This window comes from Ruditapes philippinarum, unplaced genomic scaffold (genome assembly GCF_026571515.1).
Source record: "Ruditapes philippinarum isolate M1 unplaced genomic scaffold, ASM2657151v2 ctg2343_1_1_1_1, whole genome shotgun sequence".
Taxonomy (NCBI): domain Eukaryota; kingdom Metazoa; phylum Mollusca; class Bivalvia; order Venerida; family Veneridae; genus Ruditapes; species Ruditapes philippinarum.
The window spans coordinates 40208-67741 of record NW_026859218.1 but is presented as its reverse complement, the minus strand read 5'-3'; the positions used below and the strand labels follow the sequence as shown (position 1 = coordinate 67741).

Here is a 27534-nt window from a genome sequence, read left to right as displayed (position 1 = left end):
AGCCGAGATGACCCATATTTGAACTTGACCTGTATTTCATTGAGACAAACATTCTGTCAAAGTTTATGATTCAATCAAAACTGTGACTGCTAGAGTGTTAACTACCAAAATGTTGATGACGCACGATGACAGACGCCTGACATAGCCCAACCACTTCATGGTCAGGTGAGCTAAAAATGGTCCATGTGAACCATTTTCATAAAAAGGTCAAGGTGAATTTGACCTTTGACCCCAAAATCAGAGGGGTTATCTCCCTGCCAAGACAAATGTACCTGTGAAGTTTGAGTGCAAAGGGCCAATTGGTTGTCCAGTTATTGGTCCGAAACCGTGTTGGTATAAAAGGTCAATGTGACCATGACCAATGCACTTGAAAAGTGGGTTGTCAAATTATTGGTCAGAAACTGTTTTTTCGTACATACAAGGTGAACGTGACCTTTGACCACAAAATCAAAAGGGATCATCTACTGGCCAAGACCAATGCATATGTGAAGTTTGAAGGGCCAAGGGCTGTTGAGTTATTGGTTGGAAACCATTTTGATATACAAGGTCAATGAGAGATTTGTCCCTTTTGTCCTATCAAGACTTTTTTGTCCCGTTTTACATCTACCTCTCATCATTTGGCGTCAATGGATTCTACATTTTGGAAAGTTGTCAAGTTAGCTTAGGGACTTCTGTGACCTTAAAATTCATCTACTAGTCATAACAATCCTCAATACCAAATATTAAGACTGTTGACCAAAGCGTTCTAAAGCAATTGAGCGGTCAAGCTTTTTGAACTAAAGGACACTATGACTTTGACCTTTGACTTCAAAATCGATAGGGGTCACCTTATTATCATAACCAACTTACATGCCAAATATGATTACTGTGGGTCAAATGAGGCCCTTGTGACCTTTGACTCAGTGACCTCAAAATCAATTGAGTTCATCTAATAGTCTTGACTAACCTCCATGCCAAATATGAAGACTGGGTCAAAGGATTCGTAAGTTATTGGGCGGACAAACAATTTTGGTCAAAACCCCTGTGACCTTTGACCTAAAATCAATAGGGGTCATCTACTAATCATGACCAATCTCAATACGAAATATGAAGACTGTGGCGGACAAGCTGATTTTACAACTTTGTAGTGCATAATAATGGTATCATAATTCAGTTATATGTCACTTCCACAGATAAAGACTAATGTCAAAACAGATTATATATTTCCCTTCGACAGCTTTTATGTTAAAAATTATGACCGGAAATTACTTGGATGAAAAAAATCTTTAGTAAATTTAAAGGTATATCATGATAACAGAAAAGCAGGACTATGTTTATGAAACCAAAATTGACAAAACTAACATGTTTCAAAATGACATTTTGATTTCTATTTAACTATTTAATGTACTTTAATAAGATACGATTTTGAAACAACAGTACAGTTACCATCTGGAGTCAGGGTTTGTACAAACATCCATTGCCAAAATTCAAGGACTTTTTAAGCACGTTTTCCCATTTTTCAAGCACATTTGTTGCACATATATCGGCACAATCTTCAACCTAAGAAGGATAGTTTATTCTGGCCACAATTTTAAGGATATTATAGAAGAACAACAAAGGGCCAATCAAATACATGTTAGTTAAGAACTGCAATTTGACCACCTACTTTTACCTTGAGCAAACATTTCATTGATTTTACATTTTAAGCACTTTTTAAGACAGGGACTCAAATTTAAGCACCTTTTAAGACTGTACGAACCCTATGAAGGTATGCTGCTTTAACAACACACAAATAAAAATTTAAGCTTGACAAGCTATCGCCTTAATGAGTCACTGGTAAAGATCACAACACTGGCTCCAATTCAAGAAGGAAATCTCATTCTTTTTTTAAATTACTCAATCAACAAGTGCTGCAACATGGCTTTTTCAATAGCTAAGCAGATACACAATCCAGTGGCATTTGTATTTCTGGACAAAGTTTAACAAGACGGAAAAACCTGTATACATGTACAACCATATGGAACTAATGGAACTAATACAAGTAAAAATCAAAAAGGAGACTAAATATTCTGTAGAACGAGTTTTTATTTGTTAAAAGCCGAATTATGTTTGGAAATGACATTTACGAGACTCTCAAATAAGTGTAAAGAAATATAGACAGATACTGTTACAATATATAATAATCATAATGTGTCCCAGGTTAACACTACAAACTACGTGTGTGTCACAATAAAACCACAGATACATCATCCATCCTCTCACTTCACACTTCCCTCCCCTACAAAAATTCAAATGTTAATACAACTGTCTCATGAAAAGAAGTGTACAAAACAAACAAGTTACAAACGAACCGAAGCAAATTGGACAATAAATCTCAAGTCATCTCGAAAAACACACGTACCACAGAATAATGCTTTCCTTATAAATAATTGAATGTGTATATGTTTAACTGAAGAATACAAAATTTAGTGGTTTGACTGTACAAGGTATTTATTAATATTAATACAAGTTGGTCCAATGTATACCTTATGTTTTCAACAAGACCAAACCATATTCTGGATTGATCTTAGAGAACAGCTACAAACTTGATGTAAACATTTGATAAAATTGGAATGATAACTTATTCAAATAATAAAAGGCATTAAAGCATTAGGCATAGATGTCAATATAAAATCTTGTATGTTTCACTGAAAGCGAATTTGTAATCTGTTTCACAAAAATAACATTATGTATAGAAACTAAAACCTTCTTTAAGTTACTAATTCATCAAAGTATAATATCTTTATAACTTATTATCTGTAAAAACTTGGGAAGGGGGGAGAAAGGGGTAGAAAAAGTTCAAAAGAGAAAGTAATGTAGCGGTTATATGAAAATACATGTTCATTATGTCTCACCACTTGCATTCAAACATAAACCTTGCAAACATTTCACAAACATTCAAACATATGATACTACAGGTACATGTTTTAACATATTGAAAAAAAAAGAAGCATGATCATCACTTGAACATTTTGTGTCACAAGACGTATAGCAGCGTTACCCTACTCTCATTATTTTTGGAAACGAGTCAAGATTCACTATATCTGGATATTTTTCAATTATAAAAATAGGCAGGAAAAAAATGATTTGCAACAATAATAGCCATATTGTGGATTTTTTAAATTGGAAAACTTTCGAACACAAAGATTTGAGTTTGTTCACCATATCAGTCCTGTTAAAAGAAGAGGGGAGAAAAATTAATGTAAGATAATGCATGAATGCAGCAAAATATTAATTTAGATAAATACCAAAATATGCTGATGTATGGTTAAAAATCTTGTCCACCTTGGACAAGTCACATTCATTTAAACAGTACTCTCTCTTCAAAAAAGATATATGTGAAACAAAATTAATTCATTCAAAACAATTTTTAGACTTCCCTAAAAAAATGGTACACATTAATTTCAAAAGTTAACAAGCATCAGACAATGTACCATTTGTATCCAAACATTTAGGGTAAAATATGTTTTTATCATCAAATAACTTGCCAACAAATGAATATCCAAAACATTATTCTAAAAAAATACAAAATCATTCTTTCATTAAATTCTACATCATGGCTTTAAGTGTGGTTATTTCACAATACCCTTTCACTAATTTGGTCCATTTACATGACTCAATTGAGATATCAATATTATTTTTTCTAAAGACCTTCTTAAAGGCATTCTTGTTCATCATATAGCTATAAAATAATAAAGAGTTTCTTGCATGTAAAAATTGTTGTTCTTGCCAGAAACACTAACCTTTTAATGCTATCTACTTAAAAAAAATTCTTAACAAATATCCTTTTGAAAAACCAGCAAAGTACTGCTTTATTCAGTAACCTACATTTATAATTTCCTAAAATTAGTAATTCACAAAAGTAATATACCAATAACACTTTTGTTCTAAAACGAAATGTCACAAGAAAAGAAAATAAAGTCTCTGCTCCTTCTATGTTAATTTTCAGGGTGGATATTACATTTGATATATGACAATAGTTCATTAGGAGGCATCCTCTCCCTCTATGTCTTGTACTTCTTCTTCCTTTTGATCTGAAACGAGAAGTTTTTCACCTTTTTAAACAAACCAAAAAACTGTTCGCAAAAATCAAGGATTTTTTTTTTAAGCAAGTGTTTTTCACTTTTTAAACAAACAAAAAGATAATCATAAAAATCATGGATTAAGTGAGCGTTTTAACAAGTTCTGTTACAGTGTTTGTAGTTGTTAGTATGTTTCTTTGTCATTCTCTGCAAGCTTTGTAACATCATCCAGGTTTTAAAATAAAATGACCAGAGTTTCAATTAGAACATTTAATTTATTCTCCATAGAATACAAAATAATAATATTAGTCAATATTCTTTATTATACATTTAACTTTCAATGGTTTGTTCTAGTAGATATTGCAAAACCCTACTGGTCCAAATTAATATTCCGGTCAAAAGAAACATATAATAGAAGCAAAATTTAATATCAAAGACAGACCATTTATCTTTCAAAAATTGTAAGTATTCCTCAAATTAGTGTTTTGAAATTCAAACTGAAAGCAGTTAAAAACGTGCGTTTGATAAAATACATGTATGTCTCATCAATGTTTTTTTACATTAATCTGAATTTTTTTTTTTACCCATTTACTCAGTTCAGGAAGAAATTTCTTTGTAATAAAACTTTCGAAATGATGCTGCAGAATTGCACTTACCACCTATATCAGAGGTCCAAAGAGTTAAGTTATCCCTCAACAGCTGCATAATAAGGGTGGAATCTTTATAACTCTCCTCATTCAGGGTGTCGAGCTCGGCTATAGCATCGTCAAATGCTGCCTTGGCCAATCTGCATGCTCTCTCGGGGGAATTCAGTATTTCATAATAAAACACCGAATAATTTAGGGCAAGACCTAATCGGATAGGATGTGTTGGTGGTAGGTCCGATAAAGACGTCTCACTTGCCGCTTTGTATGCCACCAGAGCTTCCTCAGCAGATTTTTTCCTCTCATCACCAGTGGCGAACTCCGACTTGTATCTACAGTAATCACCTTTCCTGAAATATACAAGATGCTGATAGTGTAGAACAAAGATGGTAGGTAGATCAATGATGTAATCTGTTCTATAAACTTGAATATAGAACCTGACGTTCAATAACAATTATCGAAAATAAGGACAATACCGGCAGAAGCCATAACGGCCCTTGATTGCACACCTGAGAACCATTGCAGAAAAGGTATGTTACTTCAATGCAGAAGTCATTTGGTCTCATTCATGTACCGCTAAAGTGAGTAAGTTTTCCTAATTTGAAGATTTTTTTTAAAATAGGTCACTCATATTCATTATCATAATTACATATAATGTATGTTCATTAAATATTTAAAAGTAAGTCAATATTCAAAAGCTAGACAATAAGCAATTCTTTTGAACAAGACCACTTGACAATGCTACAAACCATAATTATATTATGATTGTGGCCTCAAAAAGTTCTGACAAGGTGATTTTTTTTTTGTCAGTCAATTTCCTTTAAGAAAACAAGAATTTGTAACAGAGTTACCAACGTCCCCCGCCCCGGGAGTTTTATATGAAGCATAAAATTGTGCTATTTCAAAAGATTGAGGTATGGATCTCAGGACATTCAGTCCAAAATTATGATCAATACTAGATCTGCAAATGTCACAATAAATTTGTTAAAAAAATAAAATGAAACACGGAATTTAAAAATCTATCATGTTAAGCTTTGACCTCTAAGTGTGAACTTGACCTTGGAGGTAGGGGAGCAGGTGTTGTGCATGACATAACGTCTTATTATTGTGACTATTTGTGCCAAGTTATTTCAAAATCCCTTGAACTATGAAGAAGTTCTAGATTCAACACAAAATATACCCTATAACAGACTATGTTAATTTTTGACCTCTAAGTGTGACCTTGACCTAGGAGGTAGGGATGCAGGTGTTGCACATGACACATCCTCTTATTATAGTGACTATTTGTGCGAAGTATTTTCACAATCCTTTGATCTATGAAAAAATTATAGACCTGACACAAAATATACCCTGTAACAGACTATGTAAGTATTTGACCTCCAAGTGTGACCTTGACCTTGGAGGTAGGTGACCGGTTTTTGCGCATGACACATCATCTGATTATTGTTAACAATTATGGCAAGTATTTACAAAAGTCCTTCATAGATAAGAAAGTTATGGACTGGACACGACATATACCCTCAAATAGACAATGTTGACCTTGAATGAACAAGTACGACCTTGACCCTGAAGGTACGGGTCTGGTTGTTGCGCATGACACATCGTCTTATTATAACAAACATTTGTGCCTAGTTATCTCAAATTCCTTTGATAAATGACAAAGTTAAGGACCGGACACGAAATATACCCTGTAACAGACTATGTTAATATTTGACCTCCAAGTGTGACCTTGACGTTGAAGGTAGGCAACTGGTTTTTGAGCATGACACATCGTCTGATTATTATGAACAATTATGGCAAGTATTTACAAAAACCCTTCATAGATAAGAAAGTTATGGACCGGACACGAAATATACCCTGTAACAGACTATGTTAATATTTGACCTCCAAGTGTGACCTTGACCTTGAAGGTAGGTGACTGCTTTTTCCGCATGACACATTGTCTGATAATTGTGAACAATTATGGCAAGTATTTACAAAATCCCTTCATAGATAAGAAAGTTATGGACCGGACACGAAATATACCCTGTAACAGACTATGTTAATATTTGACCTCCAAGTGTGACCTTGACCTTGAAGGTAGGTGACTGCTTTTTCCACATGACACATCGTCTGATAATTGTGAACAATTATGGCAAGTATTTACAAAATCCCTTCATAGATAAGAAAGTTATGGACCGGACACGAAATATACCCTGTAACAGACTATGTTAATATTTGACCTCCAAGTGTGACCTTGACCTTAAAGGTAGGTGACTGGTTTTTGCGCATGACACATCGTCTGATTATTGTTAACAATTATGGCAAGTATTTACAAAATCCCTTCATAGATAAGAAAGTTATGGACCGGACACGACATATACCCTCAAATAGGCAATTTTGACCTTGAATGAGCAAGTGTGACCTTGACCCTGGAGGTAGGGGTCTGGTTGTTGCGCATGACACATCGTCTTATTATAATAAACATTTGTGCCAAGTTATTTCAAATTCCTTTCATAAATGACAAAGTTATGGACCGGACACGAAAGTGTGACGGACGGACAGACGGACGGACAGACGGACGGAGCCTATTTCTATATCCCCCTTTTTTCTTCGAAAAGGCGGGGGACAATAATGTGATCCAGGTGTGGGAACTATTATTCATAATTACCTGCATTTAGATTTTGTAGAAATCTGTTTATCAATACAACTTTGATATACATGAATTTCTTATCCTTAAGAATGTTCTGTTATAATATGAAAACAATCCATTTAATAATAGCAAAGTTACAGCCACTTTCAGCCCAAAAAATGAAAATTTCAATAATTAGGCCTTCAAAGTCAAGGTCATTTATGAGTGAAGGTCAAGGTCTGTCTGATTTTCCTTGATGATTATTATGTTCAAGTTTGAAGACAATCCATTAAAAAATAACAAAGTTATGGCAAATAATAGCAAGAACAAGCAAAATTTGGACATTTGACCTTGAAGGTCAAGGTCATTTATGGATGAAGGTCTAGGTTAGTCTGATCGACTGAAAGTTCTTGTCCAAAGGGTTTGTTGTGGCCAAGTATGACCACAATACACCAAGAACTTAAAACGTTATGATCAAGGTACAAGTTTGCTGACAGCACCAGACTATAACAATACCTCTACTTTTTTTTTTCAAAAAAAACAAGGGTGCCATAGTCACAAAATACGCCCGTTTACGAAAAAGCTTTAGATGGAGATGGGGGCATTATGGATAAGTGTTATCTAGCAAGCAAGTTTTTATTCTTGGCACTGTGTTGTTAAATGAACCTTAAAACAAATCAATAGGGAAGATATGCACAGAATGTGTGACCTTGACCTTGGTCGCAGGGACCTGAATTTTATGCACGGCACTCACAATGATGAACATTTGTGCCAAATTATATTGAAAACCCCCTATGAATGTAGAAGTTTTGCTCCAGACAAGTGTTTTTCTATGAGCTCTAAGTGTGACCTTCACCTTTGACCTGGAGACCTGGATCATGCATGGAGCAACACATATCATGGTGGTGAACATTTCCATAAAGTATTATAAAAATTCTTCCATACATGTAGGAGATATGCTCCAGACAAAATCTGGATATTTCACCATCTTTAGTGACCTTGACCTTGCATATATTGACCTAAAGTACATGTGTCACATCCGTAGTCATTTTAATGACCATCTGTATTACAATCCCTCAATAAATGATGATTAAATCGTCCCTATACACATCTTCATATTTTTATCTTTTTTTAAACGGGCGTATAAAAAGTACATGTAATTTAATAACTAAAAAATTCTGATTTAAGATTTTATTCTAGGGAAATACATTTTATTACAATTCTTAATCTTTGAATGAGCTGAACTGATATTTACTTGAAAATTAAAATATAATTAAATTTCTATGAGAAAGTATTTACATTTGATAAGGTAATTACTGTATGATCTTTATGAACAAATACCAAGTCTACAGAACACCATAGTTATCACAGTTAAGAATCTTGACCAATGAATGAAACATGTGTAAATAAATGTTACATTCTTTAGAACATACTCAAGTCCAAGAAAGAGGATTATTTCATGCCCTTTGATTAAATTCTATTTTTAGAAATGAAAGTGAAAATAGATCAAGGGGAGTAATTGTGTAAGTCATTTATGAACAAAGTAATAACTTTGTTGTCTCCCTTTGATTAAATTCTATTTACAAAATCTGGATATTTCATCATCTTTAGTGACCTTGACCTTGTATATATTGACCTAAATTATATGTATCACAGCCATAGTCTTGATAATGACCATTTGTGTTACAATCCCTCAATAAATGATGACTAAATGGTCCATATACACATCTTCATATTTTTATCTGAACTTTGACCTCTATGTGTGACCTTGACCTTGGCCGCAAGGACCTGAATCTTGCACGCGACACTCCACCTCACAATGGTGAACATTTGTGCCAAGTAATATTGAAATCCCTCTATACATGTGGAAGTTTTGCTCCGGACAAGCATTTTTCAATGAGCTCTAAGTGTGACCTTGACCTTTGACCTAGAGACCTGGTTCATGTGCGCGACACTGCTCCTCATAGTGGTGAACATTTATATGAAGTTTCATTAAAATCCCTCCATACATGCAGGAGATATGCTCCGGACAAAATTGGACGCCGCCCGCCCGTCCGCCCGCCCGCCAGGGGCGTTCCCATAATACGTCCCGTTTTTCAAACGGGCGTATAAAAAGTCAAGATAAAAAGTAACTGTTTAAAGTAATTATTATAATTTTACTTTTCACTTTCAAAGTTAGGGTTGTAAAACCATGACAAGACTAGAAGATATTGCCAACCTCTATCTTGTGGTTTTCTGACCCCCTAAATTCCTGGACTGCAGAGCAAGCCCATATCCGCAGTTTGATAGTCTAAAAGCTGCTGTTATTCCCTTGGGGTGAAGGCTTGGGTAACAATGTTGCTGATGTGATGAACCAACAAGACTGTACACAGATTTTACTGCTGCATCAACATTAGTCCTACATTATTATTGTTATATTTATTTTAGCAATCAGTGAGGCTTCCATAACCAATCCATTTTTATCATTGATCAATTCCAGAGATGTTTTCATTTCATTACAAATAACTAATAAACTGTTTTATGGTGTAAAATCCCTTTCAAATAACTGGAAAAAACCACACACACCAGAATGTTTCACCAGAATGTTAATGTCTTTAAATTGTAGGAAATACATGATGACTTATTGCTTTATTCTAGCACAAGAATAGATGTTATCATTGTCTTTCTGATGCTAAGATTCCGGAAACCCGTCTCCAAAATAACATACGATCATAGATTGGATCATCAATCAATATTCTGTTACCGCTGATCATCAATAAAACAGTCCATGTATTTTGAATATGAAACTAAATCAACTCGTGTTGTTGTGATTTTATAGGAGGACATCAGGTACTATACTAAACAAAATCTATCGTTGGAAACAGACAAATGCCCCTCAAGCAGGACCAATTATCAGGAAACATAAACTTGACTTGCATCAAAGGCATGGTTACTATATAAAAGAGTGCTTCAAATGAGCTTCAAACCTAAATGTTGCACATGACACATTGCCTCAATGTTCTACATATTTATACAAAAGTACAAGGACAGACACTACAAAACCTATATATGCCTTCCAATTTTGGGGGGCATAAAAAATCTTAATGCAATCAATATTATGAATTTTCATCCAAACCAAATTAAGTGTTTTAGAAATGACAAAATCAATGAAAACGTATTACTAAAGGGCCATAATGGCCTACTCATGAGAAGACTGTATCTATTACAGACTCGGTGCAAGTGAATACCAAGATTTTCCTTTGGTCTATGCAACTGACCAAGAAAACTGCAATACCAGACTTGTTTTAATTCTCTACAATACAATGTTTTTACCTTGATCCTACTGACATGGTGAATTGGGTTTTTTTTTGTTTTTTACCTTAATCACTACTGGAAAATTAATAAAATTAATGTATCCAGCTTAGTCAAATATATAGTGGATTAGCTTTTCAATTCATGTGACCAATAAAATAAAGAACAGAAAATTCTGTTAATTGATCTCCAAAGCCAGATGGTCTTAATTTTGGTCTTGGGTACAGTTTCTACTGTAACCATGCAAGAAAAAGGCTAACTAGAGAGCCATGATCATTCGACATTGACAAGACTAGAAATTTTACAATTTTCAAGGAACAGCCACTGTTTTCAAAAGCAGTGGAAGTCCATTCATTGATATGTAACAACAAAAGAAAAAGAAGAAAGGGGGGGGGGAGGCTTGAATTGAAACTATCTTTTACAGATATGCATAAAATATGAATTCAACTATAAATATCAACAACATGTTACGTTTTTTTTAGTCCTGTTTATTCATACAATATTTGATTTTCACACAATATGCAAATATTAATAGTGATTGAAAACTAAACAACAGAAAATACTTAAAAAACAGTTCAGAACAACTCCTTCAAAGAATAGCTACTCCAATATTAAACTATTAATTCTCTCATTGGAAAACAGAAGAGAGTGCTGACTAAGAACCCTTACATAACGAATGTTCGTTTTGGTCTGTGAAACAAGCTGCTCTATGTCAATGCCATTTGAGCCGTGTCATGACAAAACCAACATAATGGGTGTACGACCAGCATGGATCCAGACCAGCCTGCACATCCACGCAGTCTGATCAGGATCCATACTGTCGTTATCAGTTTCTCTACTTGTTATAGAGTTGGTTAGCGAACAGCATGGATCCATGCTGGTCGCAAACCCATTATGTTGGTTTTGTCGTGACGCGGCTCATTTACTTTTTCTATTATTATCAATAGTCTACATATTTGGAAAATGACAAGTAGACATATAATCTTCATTGCTGGTCAATTACTATAAACGGACACATACATGAAATATAAAACACAGCGATTTAATCTAAAATAATGGTTTTTCATTAGAAGTGCTTGTCACTCATATTGTGGAGTCTATGGTTCCTTTTTGTAAGTGTATAAAACACCAAAATATTATTAAACAAATTTGCAGTGTACATAATTGTGAGACTGAAATCTGTTCCGATGAAGATATACCTCGACTTTATAGAAATGTTAAGTATTTTTTTCTTTTGAAATGATATGTAAATGTAACTATCTTCAAGACCTTACGAACAAGGATTTTTCTTTTACTCATTTTCTAGCACAGATATTGATTCATATTTATCATTGAAAACATTGGAAATCTTTTCTCTGATTTGAGGACAAATTTTTTTAATCTTAACAGTTATTCCAAGGGAGATTATTCTTAATAAAACATGCGAGCTGTTTTCATCTACAGATAATGACAATGCCTTAATCTAGGTGACAACACCAAATATAGACAGGGTTTTCATTTTTATCTGAGGCAACAGATGTGCCAATGAATACAACTGATTTGACCAATGGTCAAGGGGGATAATATTTTAATCTACAAGCTGAAAATATATACTTGACTTCAACAGCATTTCAACATATGATATGGATCGCCAATCTTCTAAAAATGAAAACCCTGTGTAGACCACTAATTTTCAGTAATATTACCAAAATAACCAGAAGGTACCAGATCAAAAGTTCATTGGAAGTAAGGCTGAGTTCCTTATGGAAACAGAGCCGCATCTTGCCCGAACCATGCATTTGTACAAAATAATCAGTCCAATAACTTATTTGTTAACACTGCCAACAGTGCAAATGATTACATGTTGATTAAATACAAGCATGTGAAATAATTAAGTCACTATAACCATTTCTCAAAAAAAGATATATTGTATGATACGTAAAAAAATTATTTTGGAACGGTAAGTCTGGTTTTATGTCAAAATATAAATTAATATGTATATATATATATATAACTTACAAAATCATCACATACATTTATTTCATCAGATCATAAGAACACCACAATTACTACAAATCAAACACTATCACGCGGTAGCCATATCCAATGTTGATCAAGAAAAAGAATAAGTCTGTCAGGAGAAAAAGCAAAAAGTTCCGTTTGTATTTTTTAAAAAATTTAACATTTGAAAAAATGAAAAGAAAAGTTTGATCTAATTCACATTGAAACTAATTTCTCGTTAAAATAGACTTAAAAAGAATCATCACGGCCAAGAATCCTCAAGGTTGATTTCTTTGTAGATATAACAGTTGATCAATGATGATAAATTACGACGCATCTTCACCCTCGACGTCCTGAGGCTGCTCACCATCATCACCACCTTCTGAAAGAAAGGAAAGAAAGATATAGATCTATAAGTTACCTCTAACCATGATAAATATCTTAAATAGACTTGTCCATCTTTCAGTCTATATTAAAAGATCTGGGCTTTTTTTCCCTTCTAAAGCAATGGCCGTTATAGGTCTGTTTCCCAAAGACAAACTCTTAAAAATCATGCAGTTTTCCCCAAAAATTGAATTTACATCAAGTTTTTTCTTCCCCTTCTACTTGAAAAGCAAACTGTGCAGACCTTAATAATGTTATTCATTAGACAAGGCAGAAGTAACGTACCCAAAAATGAAAAAACCCCCCATAAAACCCCCCCCCCCTTTTTTCTTTAAAAATAGCGTTAAATAAATTTTTTAAAAATTTTTTGTCTGGTTTGTTTACTTATTTTTTTACCCCTATTTTCTAAAAATACTCTAACCCCTTAATTTTTAAATGGGAACCAAATTTTCTTTAGTTACTCTTCAATTTTTTCCCCTTTATTTTGGGAAAAAAAAAAAAATTTTTTGGGGAAAAAACCTTGTATTTTTTTTAAGGGGAAAGGGGTTTTAAAAAAAAGGAATTTTTTTTTGTTGCTTAAATTAAACCCTGGGCCCATTGAAAACTTTAAATAAAATTTAAAAACTTTAAAATCATAAGCTACCCTAAAATCTTAAACTGTAACTTCAAACTTAATCAAAGTGTCTCAATTGTGGGTTCTAAACAATTTGATGAAACATTTGTTTGACCTAAGAATAATGAATTGTCTCAAGGACTTGAGAGAAATATGTCTCAAGCACTGAGCAGTCACAAAATTTTTGGCTTTTACCTTTTACCTTTAAATCTCTGAACTTGACATTGGGCAGTCCTAAGCAGATCTGATGTATCAATGATACAATTGTCATACCTTGACCAGAAAACATGGCTGGCTAGCTTTACCATAGATTCAACAGATTGCCTCAAAAGATGTGGACACAACGATTGCTAGCTCAAACATTTGAATTTGAGGCTGTGACCTTGATCTTGAAATGGGCATCTGAAATGTGGGTTCTGCATGTTGTGTAAACTAATGGACAGTCGGACAACTAGGAACATAACATAAAACCATCCTTCAGGTACACATTTATATTTATACAAAAGCCCATTTTGGTATCTAAGTAAAATTTCTTTTTTAAATGTTTACCTTCTTGTTGCAAATCTGAAGTCCAGAGAGTCAAGTTATCTCTCAACAGTTGCATAATCAGTGTTGAATCCTTGTAACTCTCTTCAGAAAGGCTATCTAACTGAGCTATTGCTTCATCGAACACCGTCTTTGCCAATTTACAGGCTCTGTCTGGGGAATTCAATATCTCGTAATAGAATACGGAAAAATTTAGAGCGAGGCCCAGGCGGATCGGATGTGTTGGTAATAACTCTTCTGTTGCGAGGTCACTGGCTCTTTTGTACGCCACAAGTGCATTCTCTGCAGCTTCTTTTCTTTCGTTTCCAGTTGTAAACTCGGCTTGATATCTGAAGTAGTCACCTTTCCTGTAATAGAGAATAAAACAATACTGGTTGCAGTTTGCAGGAGGAAAAGTCATTTTAAAATAATACTTTAGACATTTCATTCACAACTAAATCAATTTTCAAAATTACTACATTATAATTTTTCTCAGCACGGGTTTTAATTCTGGTTTTAACACATTTTTTGGTCATATCTCAGCTTTCCTGGATAACTAACCAGAAATTACTAATTTCTCTTCAAGTGACCAACTACTAATTAATCTGACATAATTTCTGTATCAGTGGCCAGCGACAAATGGCCATTATCATCAATGTCCATAATTTATTAACTGTCATGGAGAAATTATAACAGAGATCTAACCAGCCACCCGAATACATATCAGATGCTTTCTCTATGTAGCCAAGTGGGCAAATTGAAAATTACTACAAAATTTTAAAATTTACAAGCTAAACCACTTGAATCAATCATCACTATTTCATTCTTTTAGGTGTCATTTATTGCAAACATTAAAGCAGCACACCTCCAGAGATTTGTGCAATATTTAATGAAAATCTGAAAATTATTCTAGGTAAATGTACAAGCTATGTACAGGCTGCAGGCACTTCCAGTCTACAAAAATTTCCTCTAATCAGTCAAAATATGCAGATGCAGCCCTTATAGCCATTTTAACAGTAGAAATATTGTGATAAAACAGTCAAATCTATCAAATTTTGTAATATTCAAGGTGTCATTGTGCACAGGCATAAAATACCCTTCTTTAAATTATTAAATCTATTCCTTTAAATATTGTTTGCCGATCTGGATGCATGCTGCTTTAATATTTAAATCAACAGTCGTAAAGATAGCTCGTTCATAAATTTTATACCATATCAGTACCGATTTATTTACTATGAATGTTTTGCTGTTCACACTCATTTTTGCATGCTTTCCACAGATTACAATTAAGGAAATTTATGGCTCTTAAAATCTACTTAAAATGCGTTAAAAATAAAAAAAGAACACTGTATGTTTCAGCAGGATAAAACAGTTAAAAAGAGGGTTTGGGGTACATCTAATAGCTAGGTGTAATAAAAATTCAGCTGAAAATAGGAAGAAACATTACCCATGTTTTACAATCAAAAAGAAAAAAAATCTCATTGAAATATATCTTTTACAGCTGTAATTTCTTAATACCGGTAATCTTATTGTGCATCAACTTAAGGGAACTCGAAGAGAAGAATTTCAAAATGATAAAAAAAAGTGAAAGAGCATGAAAAGTGCTCACTTCTTCACTAACATTCTAAAAATACACTTACACAAGTATCAAACATACAGTAGCTCTAGTTTGAGATTCAAACTTTCATACTTTTATTTTCTTAGAATTAAACTAATATCTTCTAAGCTTAACCCTTATGGTGATGAAACCCAAAGTGGTTCTCCTCGACTTCTCCTAAGCCACCAGTATAGAGCCATGCCAATCAACACATTTATACAGCAAGGCTCTCTACTATTGGCAATGCAAATTAATTTTTTCATCTCTATCACTAAAATTGATAATGAACAGTTCCAAAAATTGGAAGCTAGACAAGTCCATTAAAAATATTCAGACAGCTAAGTTTTAGATCCTTTTAAAACAGATTTAGAAGATGAAAAGCATTTGATTTGCTAACTGCATTAGCACAAACTGATCAAAAACCACTCTGTTCTAAGATTATCTACTGGTGACACTTGTCGTAAGTCACTTTAAAGATTAATGTATCTCTGCAAGTGCAAAGGCATTATGTTTAGCCATACTCGGAATTCATTTATGCATAAGGACCTTACACTTTTCCAAGATCATTGTTATAACATTATCATTGAATTATTACTCCTTCAAAGATTGGTTTATGGTTCAATTTGAAACTATCTGATTCAAAGAACTACTAAAACGTAAAATTTGTTTCAGATCGTTTGTCCTATACATTAAAATATTACCTTATCAAGAAAGTGTTTCTGACGTAGGTAATACCGCGACAATATGGAAGATAAATATTAATTTAGTCCTTTGAAATAGCTAACCTTATTTAACCCCTGTCGTTCACAACCACTTTCAACTCGTTCACTTTCAGTTACATTCAAATACAAGGAACGTATGAACAATTCTTGTCAAGTTCAGGTAGTTAAAGGGCAAAATCTGTCTTCCTCCAAATTTTAACAGAGAACATAATTATACTGCTCAAAAAAAAATCTTAACAAATCCCTCCATTATTCTTGTCCACTATATATTATCAAAATTATTCTTTCTATCAACTATCACCATAATTCTTATCACTTTTCATCAAACTTTGTTACATCACAATTTATGGAATTTAAACATTCAGGATTACTTTTTGTGTATTTTTAAATATGCTAAAATCTAATAAGAATTTCTAGACTGTATTTTCTCTGGAATTTATAGAAAATTCCCACCCCACAAAAAAATTTAAGAGGAGCCTAAAACTGTTATTTTATACGGCCATTTAGTTAAGGTAGCAGGAACCTTTGGTTTTATAGACAACTTTGTGATCTGTGGATATCATGCAAAACCGTATTGTAAACAGCGTAACATTACACAAGTAAACATAAAAAAATCAATTATCCAAACAAAATTACGGTCTCTTAATATATATATGACTGCCCTGAATATTACTTAAATGGCAACAATAATAATGAGATTTGTTCATATTTACTTACTGTCAGTGTATGTTATCCTCTCTTTATCACCAAAAATTCTGTCTATTTCTTCCAGTGCATAAAATGTGCTAACGTTTTCATTAAAGATAAATGCATCCCCTACATGTATTACTGTAGGGTAAGCCACACAGTAGTTTGAATTAATCGGGTCATGCATATAAAATTCTTAGCCAGGAGCATGTTCTCTGCCAAAACTTGGCTGAAGGCATTATTGATTACCCTTTTATCCCCCCTCCCAAATTATATTTGTACTACTCGCATGTCAGCATGTACTTAAGGAACTGTAGATTTATTTTCCTCATCTACATTTCAATTTCTTCATTAACTCTTTTTATCTTACAACAATTTGCTATGACATTTTTAACAAAATTGTAAAATAAAGAAACAAAAAAAAAATACAGTTTTTTTCTCCCATTATCCTCAAAGATATGGATAACTAAAATATCACCACATTGTTGGTTCTTTGAATCAGTATTCAAAGTATCAAAATAATAAAATACGAATGAAACAGTGTACAGAGGGTCACTTAAGTCAAGCCATTGACCGTCTAAAATAGCCGAGTGTCTTCTTCATATTAAAGAAATCACAGCCCTCCAGCTAAATTTTAACCTACAGAAATGATGGGTAAATGTTTCTGAATCAGTGACCTTCACTACTTGATCACAGCTAAATTTATAACTAAACTACATACATGTATAAACAAAGTCATGAAGTCTATTGATTCCATTGTACAAATTTTATTTTTGTCAAAAGCCAAATTATGATGGTTAATACATAAACGAGACACCTTAGTGAGAAAGAAAAGATAGAAAAGTTACAATATGTATTCTTACTACAATCAAATTTCATATCAATTACTAGCATGTATTTGTAACCTTTAACCTACTGGAGCCAAAAGTGATGAACATTTACCAGGCTGCTGAACAGGCTTTTTACTGTTGGTAGCTCTGGTTTTTTTTTTCCCTTTCATGATGAAATCCCTTTGCATGGACTGTTCCAGATTCAAAGCAGGACATATCCTTAAAGAATAAGGATGAAATGAAACTTGTGTCTTTCTTTAACCTCCAAAAGCAACCATCTCTATAAAGCATTCCATCTTTCAATCTGGACAAAACCATTCATCATTTTTAAAGGGAAAATATCAAAATATGTATACTAATTGAATATCAAACAGTGCATGCTCATGGTCTGTACTGGTTACACAGGTAGAATGTGTTGCTGCCAGTAGGCTAAAGGTTAAAAATCTTAAGATATTCCTAGAAAATCTTCAACCATGCATTTTAGTGTACAAACTGCTAAATTTGTTCAGTTTTGAAAAAGGTAAAAAAAAGAACACAGGTGTATAAGAACAAAAGGAGAATTAGCGACAGACAGCTTATTAAGAATATCCTTTTCCTTTATCCTTACAAAAAAAAACAAAAAACAATTATCTCATACATTTTATCCAAGAACATTTCATTCTTGTTACAGACACACTTCTGACGAATAATCCAATGACATGCATTGTAAAATAAGATTTCTATTTAATGAAAAACAAACAAATGTCATGAAATGGACTGTGTGTCATTGACAGTAAGTCTAGTTTATTGATCTACATCATTCAAATGTTTTTCATTAATAAACTTCAAATATTAAAATTCATTATATTGATAAATAAAAAATACAATGATGGTGGCTGTCGAAAAAAAAAAAATCACAATTTTATCCCTTTATATCAACAAAAACCTTTTTTTGTTCTAAAAAAAATTAAAAAAGACTTGTAAAGCATATAAACTTTCTTTTAAGCAGACCTATAAATAACATTATGTCCATATAAAGTGAAATATTTAATAAAGCACTATTCTACAGTAAAAATCCAACACTACTACATATATATATATAAATTTATCACATGAGAAAATAAAATAAAAACAGAAGCACATTATTATCCAATATGAACATCATTCAAAGGCAGTTTAAATTTGAGTAAGGGAATTTCCCGCCCTAGTCTTTTTTTTTCATTATAAACTAATTAAGGAATATCAGGCCTAACATTATAAACAAATCTATAAACATTAACCAATCAATAGTATCGTTACAAACTTTAAGTCACTCTGGCCAGTTTTTGTAATACCTATTTTTAGTAAAGGTTTACCTCTGTCATTCTATGATGACGTACCAGTGGCAGCTCACTTGCGTATTAGTTTATACAAATTTATTTTAGTTTGATTGGGTTGGAAGCAGCTTATTGAAACACCTGGAATCAACCAGTACTAAGCAATAATTTCTAAGTTTTTTTTGCTCAAAGAAACATCGACTTGCCCCAGACAAGGTTTGCACCCACGCGGTAAGCAATTAAGATTACTAGTCAGACTGACCAACCACTCGGTCATGCTGCCATTTCAATCTGATTCCGCAACCCTTAAATCAACCAGTCCAAGATCCTTAGTAGAGTAATAGTCAAATGTTCCTTTATTTTTCTTGTATGAAACAAATTTAAGGAGGACTTAAATATTTGTTAAAAAATCAAAAAAAAATTTCCTAAAACAATGCTTCTTATTTTTAATACGATTCATTTTGATGTATTCAAAACAGACACATTTTCCTTTAACGGTGTATTTGGTTGGGTATAATTTTATATTAACAAACTGGATAATCAAAATCAACATAATTTCAAAAGCAGTTGTTGATATCCCAGTATTCTAGCCAAACAGAAACAGTGTCAATGGGAGGAATTAGAAATTCCATCATTATTTATACTGTTAAATTTACAATTAAAAACAAAAATATGATAAATTGATGGGTCATAGTAATTTTTATATAATGGGTATTGACGTTATGGTGAATGGATGAAGTTTTCTATTTTACAATTATGTTAAGCCGTTTGCTAACAAGAACACTTATGATTTTGGGTTCAAATAGACGTCTGACGCAAGACTTTATTTGCATTTTAATGTTAAATTACCACTTAAGCTATCAAAAATGTAGGTGCTTTTGCTTTGAGCAAGTCAATAGATGAAAAACTTGGAAATGAAACTGCTTCAACAGCTTTACATATATACTGAGGGGTACATCAATCCAATAATTAAAACTTTATCTTCTAAACCTATTGGGTTCTAACAAATAACATATTCCATTATTATCTGATTTCGATATAAGTACCAATTTCTGAAAAATCATGGTTGGAAATTTTCACATATCAAATAGTGTTAAAAACACAGATTACAGTAATACCTAAAACTTAACAATCAAAATCCAGTCATTCTTACAAATACAAGAAAATACTCTTTAAAAAAAAACATATATCCATTTGTTAATAATTTTAAAATATGAATATAGTTCAGAAAAACATCACAAACATCAAAATCGGATATACAACACAAATCCTACAAGTCAATGATAATACAAAGCCATATCCCATTTTACTGTCACTAGATCAATATTTTGTAAAGTTATATAAATAAATTAGTGATCAAATACTCTCTTTACACAGTAATAAGTTTACATTAAAATATCATTATTGAATAAAGTCTCTGCTCCTTCTATGTTCATTTTCAGGGTGGATATTACATTTGATATATGACAATAGTTCATTAGGAGGCATCCTCTCCCTCTATGTCTTGTACTTCTTCTTTTTGTTCATCTGAAATTAAAAATAAATGATCTACTTAAGTATCATACCTTCATTACGAATTCTATATCATTCAGTTATAAAGTTGGTATTGTTATCAAAATGTATTTTCAAAGGAAAATGGTTAAAATGCCATTTGTTTGGTGTATAATGCTGTTATTAAGTCTTTTTGGCCGTATCATAGTGGTCATTCTATCTTATTTTTGGCCGTGTCATAGTGGTCATTCTATCTTACAGACAGTCCTGTATAAATGACCAGTACCTGCTATTTTTCCCACATGTCACAGGCTACTAATCCCACATAAATCTGCATCTGTGGTGAGAGAAATAGCTCTGAGACTACATCAGCTGTTATGGTTGCTAAAGGATCGGAATTGCAACTTTTTCGGGCCACTAAGGACTCATTACCATGTATAACTAACCTACCAGCTTCTTATTAGGTTTAGCATGGAATCGGCATGGTAAAGGTAATATGGCGACTTTCCAGCTTAACTGGGGGAGGAAGACCTCAGGTGCCCTCGTTACATTATTTCAGGCAAAAACGGGCACCTGGGTAGAACCACCGATGTTCAGTAAGCTAGCTGTAAAGCCTCGTATCAAAGAATCCAAAGATGCTAGTCCGGCTCTTAACATACAGCGGTGAGAGGCGGTGGTTTGAAGTGAACAACCTTAACCACTCGGCCACAGATGCCCAAGAAAGCTTCTTGTTCTTTTTCCAAAAAAACACCCTTCATTTTAGGAATGAAACATCATTTTTAAATTCATAATCGTCCAACATACCTAAATTATATTTGATACAAATTTTTTTAAACATGCAATATATTGCCATAAGATCCATTTTAAACTTTTTGAACTCACCATCAGCCATATCTGAAGTCCAAAGAGTTAAGTTATCTCTCAACAGTTGCATGATAAGTGTTGAATCTTTATAACTTTCTTCAGCTAGTTCATCTAATTTAGCTATTGCATCATCAAATGCTTCTTTTGCCAATCGACATGCTCTGTCTGGGGAATTCAATATCTCATAATAGAACACAGAGAAATTGAGAGCTAGACCTAATCTTATAGGGTGAGTGGCATCTAGACCTTCGGTGGCTTCCTTGCTTGCTAATCTGTATGCCTTTAGGGCATCCTCAGCAGCTTGCTTTCTTTCCTCGCCAGTGGCAAATTCAGCCTTGTATCTGTGGTAATCACCTTGCCTAAAATAAAAGCACTGCAAATCAAATCTCTGCCAAGTAGAGAAATACATGTATAGCACACCAAAACAATATACAGGTTTTGTGAAATATTTAATCTTTTGGTTACATAACATTCTCTATGATTCAATATAAAAATTTATTTTTCCTTATTTCACCAACATAACATTAACTGTCATCTGGCAACATTCTTGCTTTACTGAAATTGATTTATTGCTTAATCTCCCAAGTATCTTGGTAAAACATGAAGATTTTCTTGTTGCTGTGCAAAAACAGACTACAAAAAACCCTCTATTCATACTTTAAGCAAAGGGGGGCAACCTTTAAGTCTACAATCTTCAATATTTTGCCAAATCAACAGAAAAAGAGCCTCAGTTCGTGTATCTATTGCCTATATTTCACCAAGAAAGCGTGTCTCGGAACCGGCGTATGCATTATCATTTCTTACTTGTGTTTATAACCACATCAAGATTTTATTTCACTTAATTTATTTCTACCTTTAAACCACTTTTCTCTCTCGCTCCAACATTTAACTTAGAAATGTGTTAACAGTGTCTCTTAAATTGGTATTTACATCAACAAGAAAGGTGCTTACACAAGCTATAAAAGCACCAATCTTTCAAAACTTTTACCCTGCTGGGTTTGGCAAGTGATGTGCCTTTGCCACCAGTATAGAGCCAGGCCAGCCTACACATCTGTGCAGTCTGGCCAGACTCTATACTGGCAGAAACTGAACATTTGTGTTTTGAGAATAAAATCACTGAAACTTTGAATGGACTGTTCCAAATTCATAAGTTATGCAAAGGGTTATCACTAGACCAGATATCGCATTGACAAACTGTTTATAAATTTGAGATATAATCACTCTAGGAAGGCACTGACACAAAATGTCAAGTAAATAAAAGCTGTTTAACCAATGAAAATTCTTTTCACAGAAGGATATAACTGGACCAAGGTAACCATGACTGATGACCCTTGAAACTCTCAGTCGTGAAAACTGCTTTTTTTTTTATAGATTTCTACGGAGATGCAAGTCTGTTATCTGTAATTGCATGACAAATGGAGAGGACTTAATTTTTACTTTTCTTTAGTTTTATCATTTGTGCTTTTGATCTCTAAACTTCAGTTGTTTTCTATCAAAAAGTCTTATTCCTATGCATTTACAGAAAATTCCAAATATCATTTGGCAAATTTGGAGAAGATTATTAACCAGTCTTGCCCCCCTTGCCCACCCCCTCCGTTCACCTATGAAATAGATAGCAAACATATAGGTAGATCAACTCACAATGAAGAAAAAAAATTAAAATTAAATAAAGTATTACCTTTTCATGAAGATGAATTCAGTCATTACTGATATACTTAGTCTTCATGGAAACATTTCTATTCAGTATTTTCATTCACTTTTTTAACAAAATGAAAGAAATTTCATTCCTTCATTTTTTATCTTGGCTATTGCTATCCCATTTGGTTGATAATTTTTTATTAATTTCTGCAACATGTCTTAAAAGTTTTTTTAAATTCCGCAAGGAAAACTGTTGAACGAAAACAAGGAGCAAACACCGGTATCCGTGACCCGCGTTCAATGTGTTAATTGGCAAGTTTTTACCCCCTACTAATTAACTGGACTATTCTTATATAAGCTATGAAAAAGTTTTATTCATTGAATTTGTATAATAAATTCAGAGGGTAGCAAATAAATCACTGCAATATTTAATGCAAGAAATGGTATATGGCAAACATTGTTCACTAATTACAAGACTTCATATTTCAACTACCCTCCACTTTCTCAATAAAATTTGCATTGCATTAATTAATTATACAAATTACAAGTTGATCTTTCTGTTTAGCAAGTTCAAAGCAATGTGCAATAAAGCTTCTTAAAATGGAAATAATTTCATGTGTATTATTTTTAAACTTATTCATCATTCTCCTAAACTATGTGCGTATATTATCTCTCAATTTGATCTTTTTCATCCTTAACCTAATAATGGAAGCTCATCCATCACCCCATCCTCCCACCTCCACATCAAAAAAGGCCATTGTTCTTGTTGAAATAGCTAAATACATTTGCACGGGGAAATATTTTAGAATAAGATACCAAATTGTCAGTTTAGAGAAAACATCATGATACATTAAGGAAATATTCAAAAATGTGCATACAAGGGTAAAATGAAAAGTATGTCCAATAGACAAGAGTTCATTGTTTGTTACTTTGATCATTTAAAGTACTTTTGAACTTAATTAACTACAATTTAATCTATATTCAGATTGTTAAAAGAAACTTCCAGCTGTATCCAAGGAAAGTTTCAACAAAAGTGCTCTTAAATTCAAAGAAAATGCATACAAAGTACTAGCTATAATATAAAATGACTACACAGTACCTATCACTTAAATTATTCTCTCTTTTTTTTTACACAGTTTATCTGAAATCACAGGCAATCACCTATTTTTCAGTTCCCATCCAGTTCAAAAGATCACATCAACAGGCATGAACAAACTACTGGAATACAAATACCATATGTGCAGTTCAAGTAAGGGAACATCTTATCATATATACAAATTCACCATCTACAATACTGGTTAATTTGTGAAAAAACAAATATATAAATTAGGGATAACCAATAAAACAAACTGATGGTATTGTACTACAGTGGTAACAGTAACTGTGACAGTAAACTTCTATGTCTAGTGCAAATGTTAACTTACATTTTATAATAAAATACTTTGGATTCTCCTGTTGTGGCGGATTGTATTAAGTATTTCTCGAGAATGTCCAATACATCTTTACAGATATCCTTCAACTCTTTCTCAACCTGCAATATGGAATATCAAAAGTAATTTAAACTGACCAAAAGAAAACAACAACAACAAACAAACAAAAACTTGAACTACAAAATATGATTACAATTTTAAGATTCAAAATAGAGAAGTATAGAAAAAAAATCCTAGTAATTTTTTTTTTTTAAATTAATTCCTAGATAAACAGTTAACTGCATAATATTTTACGATTATAATATGATTATGTTTATGTGATTTTGGCAAACCTAAATACTATAATGACTACTTTAGAATCAACAGTTTTGTAGCTAATCATAATGTTAAGGTGAATACTTTCATGTTTCAAACAAAAATTGAGATGCTGGGCCATAATGTGGGGCTTTCAAAGCTTCATTCCTTTAGGAAGAACACTGTATGTATCCATGGTCATAATTTCATGCACACGCAATGCATAGATAAAATAATAGCTCGGTATCATCACATGGAAGAATTCAAATTATACAAAAGAATTTAACCATTGATACTACCAAGTTAGTTCCTTGGACCGGACTATATAATATGATATTCTAATTTATGCTTGTACAAGTAAAATTTGACTGATATAAAAGATAAAATAATTCATTACTGTTTCTCTGTATTCTTTAATAAGTTGTACGTTTCCTTTAGTGTCTTTTTTATCCTCTTCCTTTTGTTCCAAACTGCTAAGAATTCTCCAAGATGCACGTCTAGCTCCTATAACATTTTTGTATGCTACTGACAACAAATTCCTCTCTTCTACAGAAAGTTCTTGTTCTGACTGGGCAACATTTTTCATACTGGTTACCATTTCTAAATAAACACAAAACAAAACCATTAATTAGCAAGTTTATTGTCTACAGATATTCACTTTTGGGAAAAATATCTTGAAAGAAATACAACACAAGAATAGGATTTCAGCCTTTACCTCTAGTTTTACTGAGCCATCATCAATTAATATCATTGATTTATCACTTACCCAAAATCGAAATGGTGCTATATATAGCATTCCAGCACACAAAGTAAAAATATATTAGGGCCACAGACAATTCACAAGACTGGAAACATTGTTAGAAATGGGGTAAAGCAGGTGTGCCCCATTTGCAGGGCAGAGATTAAGCATAGAATTTACCAGTTGACTGTTCCTCATTGAGGGACCTTTACCAGAGAGATGGAGACTAGGGTATTTCCAGTTCTCTGTGGTTCACAGTATAAAAACAAGTTTACTTCCTGCAAATAAGGTACAACAACAGTGTTTATTTTAGGAGGGGGTGGGGGTTTTACTCAATATTTTCGAGAATTCCCCCCTATTTTTCCAGAGGCAGGGACAATTTTACATAGAGAAAGAAGGGAAAAGATAAAGTTAAAACAAATGTAATAAATTCTTACTTTACAATAAAAATCTCCTGTTTTTCAAATCCTTGAATAAACACTGTACACGTTAAGATATATAGGCTCCCAAGTTAGGTACAGTGATCGAAAGTAACATGCGCTTTTACTCAAGTCAGGGTACACATTGAATTGAAATAGACTCACAAGACAGGGTACAGTGAATTTGTTTATATACTGTGAGGTTGGCTATTCTCTGTGGTTGTAAGCAACATATAAAATTTACAAATGAGCAATATTCTGGTAGGAATTACCAGCGTTTTAAATCATGTAATTTCATTTTGATGTCTTCTAGTCAGATGGGTGTGGGCATGCATCATCTATGTCAGGATCAGTTTAAATTTGGGATTGTTAGAAGATAGAATATCTGGAAATTTCACTCATTGAAGGGCAAAAAAAAGAAAATATGTGTAGAAAATGAATTTAATTTCAGTGTATTCTTAGAAAAATGCTGATGATTTCATAAAGAGTTCAAGTTCAAAGTAATTATGATTCATTTTGACGGTAGAATATTATTCAAAATGGCGTCCACCTGTCAAATATCCATGGACACAGTTCCGCATTCTTGTATACAACAAAATATCCACAATATTTACTTGCATTACAATTGTTACAATAAACAGGAATCACTGTTATTGTTATGCCACTAATATTCACCTACTTTTAATGTCATAGTTGAAATAATATCTATTTTCTGCCAATCCCTGAAAATAGTAAAGGCCTTATTTATGCCAAAATCTTACCATCGTATCTTTCGGCTTGTTCTGCTAGCTTAGCCTGGTAAACGCTGTCTTCTCTGTCGACGTGGTTACTCATTTTTATTTTGTCAGAAGACTTGGATTAAGACGGATACAGATATTTTTTTAGAGCCCACAAAATGGCTACTACCGCCAAAGACAGAAAGTAGTTCCGGTGCATAAACATGAAACTAATCAATGCGCGATATGTACACCGGTCACATATCGTGTTGGGTTATTTTGGGGAAATGTTTTATCCTGAATTAGCGTTAGACTAATAGTTTCTCGTTATCATTTAGTAATAGTGCGTCTTTTCATTTTTATTTGAAATGATTTGCAATATTTTAGTTATTTTTGCACTTTCTTTGAATAAAGTCAATACTGAAAGGCAAGTCTAAACATTTCTCGCATACCAGAGGTCATGTATTAAAAGTTGCATGTCAGGTTAAACCCAAGGAAAGTTCATTATTGAATCTGAGAAATGAAGAAAAGGAAAGAAAGAAAAACGAATGCACAAAATCAATTAATCAATTAATTTTATTCACCACATATAGAAATCTATATTTAAGCAATTAAATAAATTAATTAATCAATAAATTGTCGTTTATTCTAAATATAGATAGTCCTATTATTATATATACATTTATGATAAATACTAATTATTATTAATTGAGCATGCGGATGT

At 32.9% G+C, this 27534-nt stretch overlaps 1 protein-coding gene across 3 annotated transcripts; it reads right to left on the bottom strand.

The window, feature by feature from the left end:
- Positions 1 to 2044: 2044 nt before the first annotated feature.
- LOC132755648 (14-3-3 protein epsilon-like) lies at positions 2045 to 27040 on the bottom strand. Of its 3 annotated transcripts, none has more exons than XM_060746542.1 (5): positions 26856 to 27039; positions 25334 to 25536; positions 24637 to 24743; positions 4697 to 5034; positions 2045 to 4052 (listed from the first exon to the last, which is right to left on the bottom strand). In XM_060746542.1, exons 1-5 carry the CDS (start codon positions 26926 to 26928, stop codon positions 4003 to 4005), a joined length of 771 nt encoding a protein of 256 aa, XP_060602525.1. In that variant the 5' UTR covers positions 26929 to 27039; the 3' UTR covers positions 2045 to 4002. The 3 variants fall into 3 exon arrangements, with proteins under 3 accessions (XP_060602525.1, XP_060602523.1, XP_060602524.1); XM_060746540.1 differs by lacking the exons at positions 2045 to 4052; positions 4697 to 5034 and adding exons at positions 11054 to 12948; positions 14113 to 14456 and having other exon boundaries at positions 26856 to 27040; XM_060746541.1 differs by lacking the exons at positions 2045 to 4052; positions 4697 to 5034 and adding exons at positions 17846 to 20746; positions 21593 to 21933 and having other exon boundaries at positions 26856 to 27040.
- Between the last annotated feature and the right edge of the window lie 494 nt (positions 27041 to 27534).